This window comes from Alosa sapidissima, chromosome 2 (assembly GCF_018492685.1).
Source record: "Alosa sapidissima isolate fAloSap1 chromosome 2, fAloSap1.pri, whole genome shotgun sequence".
Classification (NCBI taxonomy): domain Eukaryota; kingdom Metazoa; phylum Chordata; class Actinopteri; order Clupeiformes; family Clupeidae; genus Alosa; species Alosa sapidissima.
In genome coordinates this window covers 37,282,944-37,299,943 of record NC_055958.1, presented here as the reverse complement: position 1 = coordinate 37,299,943, position 17,000 = coordinate 37,282,944, and the positions used below count along the sequence as shown (strand labels likewise).

The 17,000-nt window shown below is 42.9% G+C and overlaps 2 protein-coding genes across 9 annotated transcripts in view; both read left to right on the top strand.

Moving 5' to 3' along the window:
• LOC121690338 (zinc-binding protein A33-like) overlaps nucleotides 1–17,000 on the top strand; it is a 698,440-nt gene that overhangs the window by 641,573 nt on the left and 39,867 nt on the right. The gene's annotated exons all lie outside the window — the stretch shown is intronic.
• Nucleotides 1–17,000, top strand: part of LOC121690097 — a 790,202-nt gene that overhangs the window by 766,232 nt on the left and 6,970 nt on the right. For 2 of the 8 annotated variants that reach the window (XM_042070454.1, XM_042070478.1), the window contains 12 exons: nucleotides 4,871–4,989; nucleotides 6,246–6,355; nucleotides 6,903–7,241; nucleotides 8,483–8,752; nucleotides 9,748–9,843; nucleotides 10,674–12,309; nucleotides 13,003–13,086; nucleotides 13,174–13,341; nucleotides 13,855–13,944; nucleotides 14,956–15,087; nucleotides 15,183–15,338; nucleotides 15,988–16,089. In XM_042070454.1, the coding sequence (XP_041926388.1) occupies nucleotides 6,298–6,355; nucleotides 6,903–7,241; nucleotides 8,483–8,752; nucleotides 9,748–9,843; nucleotides 10,674–12,309; nucleotides 13,003–13,086; nucleotides 13,174–13,341; nucleotides 13,855–13,944; nucleotides 14,956–15,087; nucleotides 15,183–15,338; nucleotides 15,988–16,089 (3,131 nt within the window). In that variant the 5' untranslated portion in view covers nucleotides 4,871–4,989; nucleotides 6,246–6,297. Of the gene's footprint in view, nucleotides 1–1,492; nucleotides 2,267–4,870; nucleotides 4,990–6,245; nucleotides 6,356–6,902; nucleotides 7,242–8,482; nucleotides 8,753–9,747; nucleotides 9,844–10,673; nucleotides 12,310–13,002; nucleotides 13,087–13,173; nucleotides 13,342–13,854; nucleotides 13,945–14,955; nucleotides 15,088–15,182; nucleotides 15,339–15,987; nucleotides 16,090–17,000 lie in introns of those variants that run through there. The other 6 variants (XM_042070470.1, XM_042070488.1, XM_042070497.1 and 3 more) reach the window with 6 other exon arrangements.

Sequence of the window (17,000 nt, the reverse complement as noted above, 5' to 3'; positions counted from 1 at the left end):
ACTTTGACAGAGTGATGGTGAGATCATTAGTGTAGATAACACACAGGAGAACAGAAGAGGAGATAACACACAGCCTTGTGGCGGTCCAGTGTTGAGGGTCAGAGGGCATTATGTTGCATTGTTAACCATGACTGATTGAATTCTATTCCTCAGGAAGTCCAGTATCCAGTGACACAGAGCTGATGTTCATGGCTTGTAACCTAGAGAAGAGGATGAGTGGATCAATGGTGTTAAAGGCAGAACTAAAGTCAATGAACATCATGTGTGCATAGCTTGACTCCAGGTGTTGCAGTATAGAGTGAACTCCTAGGTTGATGGCATCTTCCACAGATCTGTTAGACTGGTAAGCAAACTGGTAGGGATCCATAAGTGGTGATACTGTGGTTTGCAGATGGGAGAGTAGCACACGTTCAAACACCTTCATAGCCACTGAAGTGAGGCCAAGTCGTTGAGCCCAGTTGTTTTTGTTGTCTTCGGGACCGGAATGATGGTAGAGGCTTTAAAACACTGTGGAACTACACACTGCTGCAGAGAAGTGTTGAAAATGTCAGTGAAGACAGGTGCCAGTTGATCTGCAGTGTCTATAAAAAGGGCGGGGGAAAGCTGATCTGGTCCTGCTGCTTTCCTGGCCTTCTGTTTTTTAAAAAGTTTGCACACCTCTGCCTCCTGGATGACAAAGGGTGGGTCATGCTGGTGACCAGCCTGCCAAGCTTGACATTGTTGGTGAAAGATGGTCATGCTGGTTTGCTAGAATGACCAACATAAGCTGGCATGGCCAGTTAAACCACCAGCTAAAATTACCATTGTAGTTTTGCTGGTCTAATCATAGCAAACAAGCTGGTTAACAAGTTGGTCAACCAGCAAACCACCTTGAGCTGGTCAGGCTACTCTTTTTTCAGCAGGGTTCCCTCAATTCTGATATATGTGCTCACATTGTAGGCTTATGTTGACTGCTCACACAGTAAGACAGCTGACAAAAACTTGTAACATGCCAGATATCCAATCAGATTAGACTGGAGCTGGAACATAGGCCGGCTATCTTCTAATCTTGGGGATCAATAAAGTATCTATCTATCTATCTAATCATAAGTCATATCATGAGCCTGCTCAAACTACACAACAAATCAGATAGACCAGAAGTTTGTCGGATCCGACTGTCAGACTAGGCTGCCTGGGCTAAAATCAGGTCAAAACAGCACTGTCTGCTTGGGATAACCATTTATAGGCTTCATGCAACCTTTTGCGCCTATCACATCTGTCTCACAGAGAGTATTCATTGTATTTTTAGGCATTTTCCTCAACCCAATAACATATAAAATACAAAAAATGCTATTTTGTATTTGAAATACGTATTTTAAATACATATCAGAAATACTGCCCTTCCCCGGCTGCATGCTTCTAAATCCCATATCTACAATTTATCAAAGAATGTTGCACTTGCGACTAACAACATACCTGCAACACATAACCAAGGTTAACTACATTCAAGTTCAAAACGTTCGCTAGCCTACATGTTGGGTAGCTGAAAAGCATTGGCAAAAACTGTACGAATAAAAGGAGGCTTGATCATGAACTTGATCCACCCTCTCCTCCCGCTGAACCAAAAAAAAGGCGGCCGCAACAGACAGACGATATGCCTGAGCTATGGGGTTCACGCATTGCTTCCCGACAGCGTCAAAATAGCTTTTTTTAACGATTGGGCAGCCAATAAACGACATGAAACGTGTGTTGGCTTTTGTATGCTTGCTACCATGGTGGTGCGCCCTGAGATTGTCTCTTGGTAGTCTAAAGAGTGTGACGACAGAAGAAAGTTTGGGACACACTGGGAATAGTCCATTGCAGTGGGGACTAAGAGGGGTGGATGTGCGCACGCACTAGTTATTAATGAAGTATCGTTCGGATGCAATTTTGTGTAGATGTTTAGAATGACAACAATTAATGATGCGTATAGCCGACATGAGCTTAAGCAAAATTATTAGGTGTTCATTGGGCCCCTGGTAGATCGGGGCCCAAGGTTTTTCTGACATTTGTCTAATGGTAAAGTCCGCCTCAGCTGTTGAAACATTATAGCAGGGGCAAGGGGAGATTATATGTCTATGAGAGAAACCCATAGCTGCAGTGTAAGTATCCTTTTTGCATTTAGGTCGACTCGCTTTTAATGATCTGAGTCTATAGAAATTAGTTATGACGCCGCCAAGTTTGCCATCAATAGTTTCCATCCCTGGCAGACGTTATTGATCGAAGCTCGTAGGCTATAGTTTCAGAGGTAAGTTATTACTTTTAACCTTTCCCCATGATTATGACTAGTTATTGACAATCTTTTTAATGGCTAGGCGTCACATCATTATGGATAGCCTAGGCCTACTGATTTCCGATCTAGAGTGGGGTTTCGGTCGAATTTTCTGTGATCTTTGATGATAGTCAAATGGAATAGAATCATGAATAGCCAAGTTAAATGTCGCGCAGTTTGACTGTAAATGACTATAGGCTACCATCGAAAACAAACGCTGCCGAGGCTACAACTTACAGAAAATGGGCAGCCGTGGCCTACTGGCTTCGGACTTGTAACCGGAGGGTTGCCGGTTCGAACCCCAGTAGGAACGGCTGAAGTGCCCTTGAGCAAGGCACCTAGGCACAAAACCCCTCACTGCTCCCCGAGCGCCGCTGTAGCAGGCAGCGCACTGCGTCGGGATTAGTGTGTGCTTCACTTCACTGTGTGCTGAGTGTGTTTCACTAATTCAGGGATTGGGATAAATTCAGAGACCAAATTTCCCTCACGGGATCAAAAGAGTATAAAAGTAATTATTTGGGTTTGGACAACGTATCTATCAGTTACCTCTTCATATTTACATTTTTTCGCCAGTCGTGTTTCAAGTGTCCAGCGCGTAAAAAGCGATAACTGTATTATACAAGTAATTGCGAAGAACTCGCTATATCTAGCCCTAGATTGAAATTAGACTATATGCTCATGAAGGGGTATATGTTTGAAAACAAAAATCAGAGACATGTTAGGCCTATTTTCGCGTGTCCCCTCGCAAGCTTTGGATAGAAACAAGCTGAGATCATGAGGCGACGAGGCGAGGCTAGAGGAGCTGGTGGAGGTATTTTTTCACATGATAAATAACAAATCTTAACTGAAGTAACACATTCTTACAAGTCATCTCCTGAATCCAATGGTGGTCTACCAAGCATTTGAGGCTACTTGTAGTTTAGTTTCTGAGCTGCAGCCATATTCTGAAGTACTATTTTTAAACATGATAACCTAACAAATGTCTCATTATGCCTTAAATTAACACTAGTGGCAATAGCCTATACGTTCCTGTTATAACAGGTGAAATGTGTTATTCATGTATGACCCACATAGACGTAAGTATGAATTAATGATATAAAAACGATTTCCCTTGCTTTTAGGGATAGTTTATGACATTTGTAGTTACATGACTATGAGTTTCAATACATAAGGCTACTGGAATTAATGCATTCAGATGATAACGACCTATGTTGCCGGCAGTGGCTCAGGAGGTAGAGGAGTCATCCAGCAACTGGTCTGTCCCTGGGCAAGACCAGTTGCAAAAGTGGGCAAAAGTGTAAGTTCAGTGTAAATTGACCCATAGTCCTGTTGTTTAAGCTCATCACATGCAGCCCATGGGAAAAAGAATGAGACAATTTGGGACAACATAGGCCAAGTTATGGACAGGCAGCTGAAAGCAGACCCATGGGGGCAGTGGGGAGTTACTTTCAGTTTCAGTTTTGATGCCCCTATGGGAGAACCCATGGCGGTACCTTGGGTTTGTAAGAAAAAACTGTTTTGAAACATGAAATAATTCTTTGCTAGAACTTCATTAGCCAATGACAATAGGAACTCACTATGTGGCACTTGGTTTGTCTGTAGGTAATATCCTAAAGCCGATAAACCTGCATCATGTGGGATATTAGTATACAAGCTGGTCACATCCATAGAGCACAAGATATCGGTTGCATTAACCTCTCCGATATATGACAGTTTCACCAGAAAGTCGGTGGTATCTTTTAGAAAGGATGGCAGGTTGTGCACTAAATCCTTTATGTGATGATCAACAAATTTAGACAAGGGCTCAGTCACAGATTGGTTCCCAGATACAATTGGACGGCCAGGGGGATTGTCCAGCCTTTTGTGAATTTTAGGCAAAGTATAAAACACTGGTCTTAATGTGTTGGTCTGTAGCAAGTACTTGTATTCTTTTTCATCAATGATTGAGTCAGACACCGCTCTCTTGAGTATAGATTTTATATCTTCACTAAACGTCATTGTGGGATCACCATGTAAGCGAGCACAAAAGTTAACGTCACCAAGTTGTGTCTCTATTTCTTGTACATAAGCAGCCCTGTCCTGAATGACAATAGAACCCCCCTTGTCTGCGGATTTAATCACAATGTCATCATCAGCCATTAATGCATGCAGTGATTCTTTCTCGGAGGTTGTAAGGCTGTGTCTAATGGAATAGTCCCCAGACTTTAGACAGGAGATAACGTCTTGTTCTACTAGCCGGCAGAAGGTTTCGACTGACGAATTGTTCATGGGAGGGAGAAAGGTGCTCTTAGGTTTAAACAGAGTCTTTTCAAGGGCAGGAGAGGATTCCTCAGATGGGGTAGTCGTTTGTTGACTATAATGTCTTTCAGTTCCTTTTGAATAGAAAGCCTTGAGGCGGATAGATCTGAAAAACTTAAACATTTCTATTTTAGTCATAAAAGGATCATTCCCCTTCACAGGTACAAAAGAAAGACCTTTAGATAAGACAGAAAGTTGGTCTTGACTTTAGTGGAGATGTTGATGACACTGTCATTTATCTCTGTCCTCTTGTGTTTCTTCCTCCTCCTCCGCGTTTTGCAGTGCTGCCCTGAGTCGCTAGGGAGGGTCCTGGAGAGGGCCCTGTGTTGGAGAGTAAAAAACACCTGGTTGTGCACGAGTCGGTGTCAGTGCTCCAGTCTCCAGATGAGGCGCTGCTCACGGTATTCCGTTGCCTTTGTTTTTGTCTCGGCCTACCACCAAGGCCATGGTTATGCCGAAGCCAGGGGTAGACATTGTTGTTGCGATAGTCCATAGTGTCTCTTTGATATTTCTCCATCTTTTTGTGTTGTCCGTCTTGTATGCACTGATCTGCGCGTCACACTAAAGAACTAGGAGTTCTTTAAATTGCGCTGAGGAGAATTTTGTCTTGAGCTGTCCCTCTAGATCGGCAATCTCTTGTTTGATGGAAGCAAGTTTCTTGTTTTGATTGATTACTAGACTAAGATAATCATCCAATTATATATTTTTTTCTTTTGTGTATATGAGTCCAGGCTATAGGTGTATCAAATACTATGCAGATCTAAAATGCCTAACCTATTTTGTAGAGACTTTTTCATGAGAAAAAAGAAAACAAAAAACACTATACGTTACAATGACAAAACCATTATAGTTTTATTTAGAAAACAGTTGCAGTGCATTGCAGTTGCATTCCATTTATCTGATTGAACCACATAAGATAAGCATATCACTATAAAAGAAGGAAAAGAGGAGTGGTCACTAAGCCACAAAATATGGAATTACACAAACTAGTAAGGATATAGGCACTGCAACCAGGTTAAACAGATAGCTCTTTTGCTTGAATGCACTGCAACCAGGTTAAACAGATAGCTTGTTTGCTTGAATGCACTGCAAATAGGTTAAAACAGATAGCTCTTTTGCTTGAATGCACTGCAACCAGGTTAAACAGATAGCTCTTTTGCTTGAATGCACTGCAACCAGGTTAAACAGATAGCTCTTTTGCTTGAATGCACTGCAACCAGGTTAAAACAGACAGCTCTTTTGCTTGAATGCACTGCAACCAGGTTAAACAGATAGCTCTTTTGCTTGAATGCACTGCAACCAGGTTAAAACAGACAACTCTTTTGCTTGAATGCACTGCAACCAGGTTAAACAGATAGCTCTTTTGCTTGAATGCACTGTAACCAGGTTAAAACAGACAACTCTTTTGCTTGAATGCACTGTAACCAGGTTAAAACAGACAGCTCTTTTGCCTGTCAGTCATCAAATGTTATAAAGGGTCACAGTGGAGACGTTCACTCTTTCTTGGTCGTTCTCCCCTTCCTCGCTCTCTTTCGCTCTCTATATATATCTCTCTGGGTGTATAAGGGTCTGTCTCTCTCTCTCCAGGGTTATAAGTGCTGTCTCTCTCTCCCTCCGGGTGTACTGTGTAAGGGTCTGTCTCTCTCTCTTTCTCCAGGTGTACGAGGGTCATCTTTCTCTCCTTTTTATGAGGCTGGTCTCCACTCAGGATGAGTGTCATGTTGGTGTCTCTTCTACTCTGCTCTATCACCTCCACAACCTTACAAAGTACAGCCTATTTATTACGGGTTACAGAGTCTGTTTATATTGTGTGTAACCAGGTAGATGTTCTCTATTCTCTCTTTAAAGACGACTCAAAGGAATATAGACTCTAAAGCTGTAGGCTAGTTTCACTAGCCAGCCTAGCTAGCTCCTCGTTAGTTCCTGCTAACTCCTGAAAGAAGCTAGTTCTTGCATGTGGCCATACTGAAAGAGTCCAGGGAAGGTAACTCTGGTTACAGTTACTCTAATCTAGCAAATGTAAAGATTTCAATAAACTTTAATGTACACCACTGTTAGGCTAGTTCTTGCATGTGACCCCATGGCAAATTGTGTAGCCTAAAACAGTTTTTTAAAGAAGCAATTGGGGAAAAAATAGTGGATATATAGATCAACACAGATGGCAAGAACAGTGCCATCTGTGGACCACTGTTGGCCCACATATCAGAGGGGGGCTGTTGGCATTTTGCTCATCAGTTTTTCAGCGGTCCACTTGTGGGTGGTCAATCAATGCCCCATGGTCATGAAGAATTGTCCTGATGTTTCCGTCCTGTAGGTTTTGAGGTGGTGGGGCCAGATGGTCCTGTAGTTGGTGTGGTTGGTGAAGACCTGATCCTGCCCTGTTCCCTCAAGCCCACCACCAGCGCAGTGGACATGGAAGTGGTGTGGCTGATTGGGGGTGACATAGTGCATCATTACAAACATCACAAGGACTGGACAGATCACAAGATCCCAGCCTACAGAGGGAGGACGAGTCTGTTCAGAGAAGAACTGCATAGAGGAAACCTCTCACTGAAGCTCAGAGCACTCAGACTCTCAGACGCAAACACATACCGTTGTTACATCGCAGATCAGACTGGGACTTATGAGGCGCCAGTGGAACTCGTTGTTGAAGGTACTGTAGCGATCTCTCAAGTCAGGTGCATAGTAGTTCATAAATAAGACTAGAGGATATCCTCTGAATTCACATGATGAGTGGGTAATCTCTCCTCTGGTGCTGGGTCAGATCCTCTGAATTCACATGATGAGTGGGTAATCTCTCCTCTGGTGCTGGGTCAGATCCTCTGAATTCACATGATGAGTGGGTAATCTCCCCTGGTGCTGGGTCAGATCTTCTGAATTCACATGATGAGTGGGTAATCTCCCCTGGTGCTTGGTCAGATCTTCTGAATTCACATGATGAGGGGGTAATCTTCCCTCTTGCTGGGTCAGGAAAGTAATAGGATCAGTGTGTGTTCTTGTGTTATGGGGATCTACTGCAGTGATGGGTCAGGGGATTTGTAGTTCATAGTAATAATAATATACATTTTATTTAAAGCGACTTTCAGGTCACCCAAGGACACTGCACAGTAATGGCAAGAGTAACACAGTAATAAAACAGCATATAGGGACAATACATATAGGTTGTACACTTAATACACATTATACACATTATACATTCAGTGGGGGACAAATGTTGACAACAAAAATAAAACAACAGTAGATGGGATAGAGGGGGCAGTTAGGAGTAGGAAGGAAAAGCAAGAGTGAAAAGGTGAGATTTTAGCATGGATTTGAAAATGGACAGTGAAGTGCTTTGACTAGTGCCAGCCATGTCACCCATGGTGATGTGCAGTGGGAGTGGATAGGAGGTGGGCATCAGTGGAGCATAAGGTTGGTTAGTAAGGGGTCAGGAGGTTTGAAAGATAGGAGGGTGCAAGATTGTGTAGGATGATTTTGAATTGAATACGACATTGCACAGGGAGCCAGTGTAGTTCATGGAGGATAGGACTGATATGTTGCCAGGGCCTGGTATGGGTGAGAACTCTTGCAACGGAATTTTGTATGCATTGTAGTCTGTTTAATCTCTTTGCTGAGACACCAGAGAGTAGGGCATCGCAGTAGTCCAGTCAAGAGGTTATGAAAGCATGAATAAGAGTCTCAGCAGTGGTGGGGTTAAGTGAGGGCGGAGTTTGAAATGCTCGGGGAGCAGTGAGGGGTTAGGTGCCTTGCTCCAGTAGGCCACGGCTGCCCTCACACTGACGTAAAATGTTCTGGGGAGGTGGGGGGTGTAAGTGCTGAAGAGCAGGGAACCTATAGGATTTGATCGATTCATTTTGATCTGATTTGATTGTTTCCGGTCTCCCATCTCTCCAGCTGCAGGCTCCACTCCCCTCATCTCCACAGTAAGCTGGGGGAACGGTAGCGTGCGTCTGGACTGTGAATCTACAGGCTGGTCCGCTGAGCCCCAGGTGGTTTGGCTGACCTGTGAAGGCCGGACTCTCCCAGCTGAACCCACTATGCAGAGATTTCCTGAGGGCCTTAAAGTGAAGAGTGCAGTCACTGTGAGGGAGGGTGAGGGCAGCAGGTTTCTCTGCAGAGTGACAAGCCCAAGACAGACCAGAGAAATGGAGGTAGAGGTCTCACGTGAGTGTTTCTGACTTTTCCTCACCTACAGGTATGTTGTTTTTTATTTTACTATAAGTCAGGAGGTAGGCGGAACAGACATGTCGTTTGTTAAAGATAAGAGTGTGTGGGCTTTATATGCAATCAGAGCTACATGTATTCATTTAGCAGACACTTTTATCCAAAGTGACTTATATACCGTAAATCCTCAAATTATGGCCGGGATTCTATTCATTAGCTGGGCCTCGGATAATAGCTGGGGCGTGGTCGATTCGGACAAATAAAGGCCGGGCCCCAAATACAACCCGGGGTAATAATTGCCTACCAGTAGGGCTATCAGTCCACGAGCACTAGAAGACATTGTTTCGATTTAACTCAATGAAAGAAAATAGCTCTTCTTAATATTTTATATTGTTGGTTGGTTTAATAGGCTGCTGGCCTCAAAGTTGCATGCCTACTGTTGCCAATGAAAAGTCTCCAACACGTCGCTCTCAAACTACCTTAACTTGCTGTTGTCCATGCTAATTCGTTATTGTTCATATTGTTCATTAGCTTAGGCTACTTTATTTCTAAGAATACAATTCTACGACAGAAGCCTAATGAGAAATAAAGGCCTGCCCTGAATATAAGCCTCCCCAAATAAAGACCTGTCTTTTGCGCAGCCTAAGTAAATAAAAGACCCCGGTCACAATTTGAGGATTTACGGTATGTCGATTTTATTACAACTGGAGCAACTTGGGGGAAAGTGCTTTGCTCAAGGGCACAATGGTGGAAGCCAGGAATTGAACCCACAACTTGTCAGGCTACTGCACACTAGCCCAGCTCCTTTATACTACCTCCGCCCACACAACAGATGAGGTTGTCGGTATGTGTGCGGTATCCAGTCAGATGGGGTTGTTTGTATGTGTCCTGTATCCAATCAGATGAGGTTGTTTGTGTGTGTCCTGTATCCAATCAGATGAGGTTGTTTGTATGTCTTGTATCCAATCAGATGAGGTTGTTTGTGTGTGTTGCAGGGCTGCTTTTTGCTTGCTCCAGGCATCACTGGGCACTTACTGCACCTATCCTGCTGTTCTTATCTGTGTGTTGGATCTTGTTTTACCACTATGGAGGTACTGCAGTCATTTTCTCACTAGATGGCGCTGAAGGGACATCAGTAATTATATTAATCTCCTCTAGCCATTGTCTTGCTCCTTTATAGTCTTATACTCAACACCATTGTTTTATTGACACATTTCAGCAAAACTCTCTTCACTGAGGAAAATATAAAGTTTCCCCTTGTTAATATAATCTTTCCAAAAATGTGATGTTGTATTACGTTTTGCTTTCGCATCAGTTTGTCTAGTTCAAAAAGAAAAGAACCTGAGGTTCCCGTTGCACTGAGCAGGATTACCGTTGCAACAACACATCATTAGTAGGGCAGAACTATCCTGTCTCACGACGGTCTAGGGCAGTGGTTCTTAAACTGGGGGTCGCTAAAAACTTTGGAGGGGTCGCAAAATGATTTGCATCTGGATTAAAGGCATTTTTCTAAAGGTTTTTAGTCAAAGGTTGCCATTGATATAATGCCTTTGGTGTTGACATAGCCTACCTAAGAGAGAAGACATTTTCTGCTTCTGCTTCTAATGCCCATCTCGCAACATACATTTCAAAACCAACTTCCACCAGTTAGAGAGAAGGCGGTCGAAAGACTTTTTTTGGGGGGGTCGCCAGACAAAAAGTTTAAGAATCACTGGTCTAGTGGTTCATGGAAGAGCATAGTGTTCCTAAAAGCATTCTTTGTATGATTTCTGCAGCCATGTTCCACCACTAGTGTTGCTGTAAATGTATTGTCTATACATTGTAAATATATAGTATATATATATTTACAATAAATATATTAATATATTAACTTATATATAGTAAATATATATTGAGTATATATATATATGTCTCTCCCTAGGCATCCATCTGTACAAACAGTGGGTTATCTCCAAGTTTTCATGGGCACATGACTATAGCCCCCTGACTGGTAAAGATTCCAAGATCTACACAGATCCCCTCATTATCCGAAGACCCAGAGGAACAGACCGGGGCACTGTCAGCATTAAGGACTACAACAACATCACTCTGGACCAGCTGTTCAGTCCTGACCCTGGTCAGTCACCTCCCAGTGTAGTCATCCTCCAGGGACACTCTGGATATAGCAAGTCCACCACTGCACGGAAGATCATCTGCGACTGGGCATCTAGGAAGCGGTACGCTAAGGAGTTTAAACTGGTGGTTCTCCTGACGTGTAAAGAGCTGAACATGGAAGCACAGGGAGAGTGGAGGAGTTTGTTGGAACTGATCACTCTGAGCAGTCGTTGGAGTTTCAGACATGTCATTGAGGGTGTTCTAAAGGATGCGCCACACAAGGTGCTGTTTATCATCGATGGGTTTGATGAGCTGAGGCTGTCAGCAGAACAGCCCAGCTCCCATCTACCCAGCCAGCCGTTCAGCAGAGCGCCCCCTGCAGACATTCTCTATGCACTGCTGGGAGGACGCATCCTGCCTGAGTCCTTCCTGTTGGTGACCACCAATCACAAAGCTTCAAAGAAGCTGAGCAAGCTGCTAAATCAACGAGAACAGCGCTTCACGGAGATCCAGGGCTTCTCTGAGAGAATGGTGAAGGAATACTTCCATGTGTTCTTTGAGAACAAAGAGAGAGCTAAAGAAGCGCATCAGTATGTGTGTGAAAACAACTTCCTGTTCTCCTCCTGTTCCATCCCTATGAGATGCTGGATGATCTGCTCAATACTTAGGGAGAGTCCTGAGGTGAAACAAATGGAACTGGAAAATAGGACCCTCATATTTTTGCTGTTTGTACTTATTGTTCTGAAGAACACCAGTATGGCTAAAAGTGAGGCCCCAAAGATGTTGGCGAAACTGGCAAAAGAAAGAACATGTAAAAAGGAATTCTTGTTTGAGAAGGAGAGTGTATCTGGTCTTGACAAAATCTCTCTCCTTCAGGGAAGCAGTGCCAGACAGTACTGTTTTGTGCATCAGACCATTCAGGAGTTCTTCTCAGCTCTATACTTCATCACCTTAGAAAGCACTAAGATGGAGATTGAAGTGAAGACGCTGTTGGACTCAGTAAAGGGACCCTCTGCAGATACAAACATCCATCTTTGGCCTGTCATTCGCTTCCTTTTTGGATTCTCAAATCCAAATGTGTGGAAAAAGTCAGTTTCACTCTTAGCTTCCCACAACAGTTCATCCTCATCAGGCAACACACCATCTCCAACATTGCTACAAGATCTACTAAAAGAATGGATTTTGGAAGAGGCTGACAAATTTATTTTGAAAGCTGTGAGCTTCTTTCTCCACTGTCTTTATGAGCTTCATGACGATGCGTTTGTGAAGAAGGTCATGGAGAAATGGAGGAAGGTTGACTTTGCCTCTGTGGTTCTAAAGAAGATAGACTGCTCGGTACTGCGCTACTGTCTGCAGTGCAGGCCTGCCATAGCACGCCTGAATCTCAGCAACTGCAACCTGACTGCAGAGAAGCTGAAGCTGCTTGCGCCTGCACTGTCACAACTGACATGCGAGGAACTGTGGTGAGTAACATAGAGTTGTAGGCAAGTCTGTATCTCGCTATACTATTACCGGTATTTAAAGTCCTGTGTAGGTTTACGATTTAAGCGAGTAAGATGTATTTGGCAGGTGCTTTGCGCTTAAAGTCCTTGGTTAAATGCTTTTTTTTTCTTCACACTTGCAGTTAACTTAATTTAAGTATCGACTGAGTCATTTCCATTCCTTTCCGTTCTGTTATTTCCTTTGCAAGCCCTACCAGGACTTTTCCCAGAGAATTGCGTCAAATCATTTGCCGCCTCCCATTGTCCTCAAACTTAAGTGTCCTACACCTACTGCTTACATTTTGTACAGTATGTGTCTGATGTCACCAATATCATCTATGAAACACAATCTACACATTCTGTGTATTTCAATAGACCTGTCACTGCAACCTGGAAACATGTAACTTAATTAAATATGCAAGCAGGCCAATGCTCAGGTCCAATGCCAAATTAATAGCTTGCAGAACTTTAAATTTAAATGTAAGGATTAAGACTTTTACCTTAGGATTAAGTAAATATCTATCTACCTATCTATCTATCTATGTCTGCATACATTGTTATTGATACTCTTTTTCATGAAAGCATTTTAACCAAGTAGCATAACGGTTAATGCTAACTCCTGGTATCACACCTGGAACTCTGGATAAATGCTGCGTAATGAACGTGGTATTGCAGGCTGGATGTGGAGGACCTATCAGATGATGATGTTGATTATCTGGTATCAGCTCTGGGGGCAGGAAGGATCCTGAGGAGACTGAGGTGAAGTCACTTCCTGTTTTCCTGTTCATAACATATAGTGTCAATGTGTTTGGTGAGTGCTGAAATAATCTTTTCCTTCTCTTTCAGAGTGGAAAACAGCCAGTTTTCAGATCAGATTATACATAATGTCCTCCGAGCTCTAGAACAACAGAAGTCTGTGGGTTCAGTCAGTCTGTCTGTGAAGACAGTCAGCTTTGACACAGCAGAAGTGCTGCTAAACCATCTACACAAGGCCTATGTCACAGGCATCATGAGGTGACATACTCACTACATAGAACATCTACACAACTCAATAGATATCCTTTTAGAATATCTACACATCTCAACACAGATATCCTTCTAGAACATACACACCAGATACAACACATCAGATATCCTTCTAAGTTCTACCACTAGATTATGCTGCATTAATATAAAGCTGGCCACAAGTCTCGTCATAAAGGCAAAACCATGTCAGTGGGAACACACACACTGGGGCATCTTCTTCTCTTTAGACAAGTACACAATGATGGCCGCAGCTCACTCCACTATCTGGCATTGGCCAATGCTAGTACATTCATGTTTGCTTGTGACAGACTAGGTAAACATATGGTAAAGTTAATTTTCTTCTCAGAGGTTACAAGGCTATGTTTTCTTCCTAGAACGTCTGCAAAACTGCTGATATGCTTCTGGAATATATACACAATCCTGCATCTGTGTCATTCACACTGAGATTTTCAGGGAAACACACAAACTGCAAACTGCAATCTTCTCCTTCTTATTTAACAGTGTTACGTTGACTGGGATGTTGCAGCAGGATGAACATGGAAACCATCTTTGTTCATCTCTCTGTGTGGAAAAAGACCAGCACAGTTTCACGTGAGGCGACAGACAGGACATTATTACTGAGGAATATATCAGTTTATATATTTTAAGCACCCGTAAAAAACAGAAATAATGTGCTCAACACCTTATTCTAAATTGGACTGGATACTGAGTCCCTTGGAGAAAAGGTTTCTGGTGCGCACATGAATGTTTCTAGCCTGATGTAGCCATACTCACTTCTAATCCTCTTCATCATCGCATAAAGCCTGGCCAGACAATTTGATTGGTGCGAACTGCTCTGGTTTTGGCATAGTTGCTTCTCAATGGAACATTGTGGACATTTTTGTGGAAATTTTGTGGGTGGGGTTACATTCAGGCTAGCTTCCAGGCTAGCCAGGTTTAGGTGCGCACCAGAAACTTAGTAAGGCAATGTGCTGACTACAGACACGGTCCTAACCTCTCTGTACACTTTCAAAGTTTACAATACCACCAAAGTGTAACGCTATTTTGAGTCTTGTCAATGTTTTGAAAATGGTGATTTATTTTTATGTGGCTCCATGTCTGCAGCTACAAGCTAGAAGACATTTCTTTGCTAATACAAACAACGGTCTAGCTCAAAACTCCTCCGATTAACGTAATTTTGTCATCCATAAATTCACCTTAGGTTGTGTGTACACTGAACCATCCCTTTAAGCTTCTTTAATTGCTGTCCTTGATTAAAAAAAATGTATGTTAAAGTTTTATGTTTTTGAATGGAGGTACAAAACGCACACCAGAAAAGGAGGTGCTGGCAGCCAGTAAAACACTTGCAAAAGAAGGGAAGTGCCGAAACGTCACATTAAAGACTTATATGTGTAACTCGGGAGTGTGCGGCACTTCCCTCCTTTTGCAAAAAGTTTTATGTTTTCCCATGAAATTAATGGGTTACATTCATGTATGTAGCTATCACAAGAGTTTTGGTTGAGCAAAATCACGTTGGGCGAAGGCCTCAGAGCATTTCTATCTATCATTATGTAGTACCATCAATAACATCTGGTTCTGTGTGTGTGTGTTTGTGGCCATCAGTGTGAGTGTTGAACACGACAGCAGCGCTCCTGCTGTGTCTCATCTCTCCGCCACTCTGCACACCTGTGAGAAGATGGCCGACTGGACACTCCTCCTCCAGTCCTTCCAGCAGCTGAGAGGGAAAAAGAGCGAGTAGGAACTCTGTTCATGAGTGCAGAGTGCAATTTGCAATGTGTTCTGCTGCTGGTGGTGTCCTTATTTGTGGATGTGCTTGTGTTCCCCCTCAGGCCAGAGCTGGAGGAGGATGTGGAGAAGTTGCTGTCCTCCTTGCGCTCCCTTCCTGGACTGAAGAAGGGGTACCTAAAATCCAGAGTCCAGATAAGCAAGTGGGCCTCTAAGGTCTTCTCCCTCATCCACGACTGTGCCATTCTACAGGAAATGGAGTGAGCAAGTGTGTGCATGTACAGGTCTTCTATCTCTTCCAGACCCATCCTAGACTGATGGAGATAACTCTTTTAGCAGCACTTTAAATACTTTTTAAACACAAGTGTATTTGTACAAAAACAGTTAATTGCACACCTATGAAGTAGCTCCAGTTTTTTCCCCGTATCACACTTGTACATTACTTCACCAAACTAGTTTAAATTATTGGTTATGTTGCATTACAATGACTGCAGAAGGCTAAGTAAAACAGTGATTTTACAAAGCTAAGGATCAACAGGATCCTGGGATATGCCCGCTTGACGAGAGAGATGGAACTAATGACTGGCCTTTGGCCATAGCAACCATCCATTTAGAACTAGTAACGTCAGTTTGTGACAAATGAGTGGATATGTGGTGGATAGAAGTAGTTCTACAAACAAGACAGTTTTAGCGATTGCAAAGTGAAAACTATAGCAGCAAATGAACGCAAGACAAGTGTGGCAACAGTGGTATAAGCGGGACAATGGACTCTGCGTTCGGGTATCAGAAAAATAATGCATTTCGAAGTAACAACCATTTGCCTTCAGATGAATAATCATTTTACATATTTTTTTGTTTTGTCATGAGCTCAATGTGCACATGTTTAACTTTTTTTCTTTGATTGTTCAGTGTGACGGTGAAGGAACAGCCAGAACATGGAGACACTCTCTGCTCATTTCTCTCCTTGAGGAAACACCAGCATAGCACACTCAAGCTGGACCCATTAATCAGGTAACACCAGCATAGCACACTCAGACAGGACCCATTCATCAGGTAACACCAGCATAGCACACTCAGACAGGACCCATTAATCATGTAACACCAGCATAGCACACTCACACAGGACCCATTCATCAGGTAACACCAGCATAGCACACCCACGCAGGACCCATTAATCAGGTAACACCACACCGGAGGCATTAATCAGGTAACACCAGCATAGCACACCCACGCAGGACCCATTAATCAGGTAACACCAGCATAGCACACTCATTATTGTCCTGTTACAAGGACATTTGTTGCCACAGTCAGTAGTCAGTACAGAGTCTTTCATACATTCAGTGCACGACGCATGGGTTTCACAACATGAAACTTTGATCGAAGTATCATCAGTGTCTCTACACATGAAGTCGAGCATTGAGAACATTGTTTACTAAAAAGAAAGGTTTTTGACAACTCACTCCTTGACTGGCAAGATGGCGGCAAGCAGAAAAACCAAGTGAGTTGTTCAAAACCTTTCTTTTAGTAAACTCTGTGTACACCAACAATATTCTCGATGCTCGAGTTCATTTGTAGAGACACTGATGATACTTGGATCAAAGTTTCATGTTGTGTCGAGCCTTCTTAGTGTTTGAAAAATAGCGATTTTGACGCGATCATGTATCAAATTAGTAGTGCCCCTAGGATTCCCATTAAAAAGGCCATTTCACCCAAAAACGACAACGCGTACAAGCTTAAAAGTGGCGCTTCAGACGTACTTATGCTTTGAAACGAAAGTTTGACTCGGGTCCATTCACAAAAACACCATAGGATGCATTTTGGCGAGAGTTACACTTTAATAATTTGTGTATAGAAAAAGTATGGAATTTTGAAATGGAAAATGCACCCTGGGACATATGAAACAATTACCAAATACCAACCCC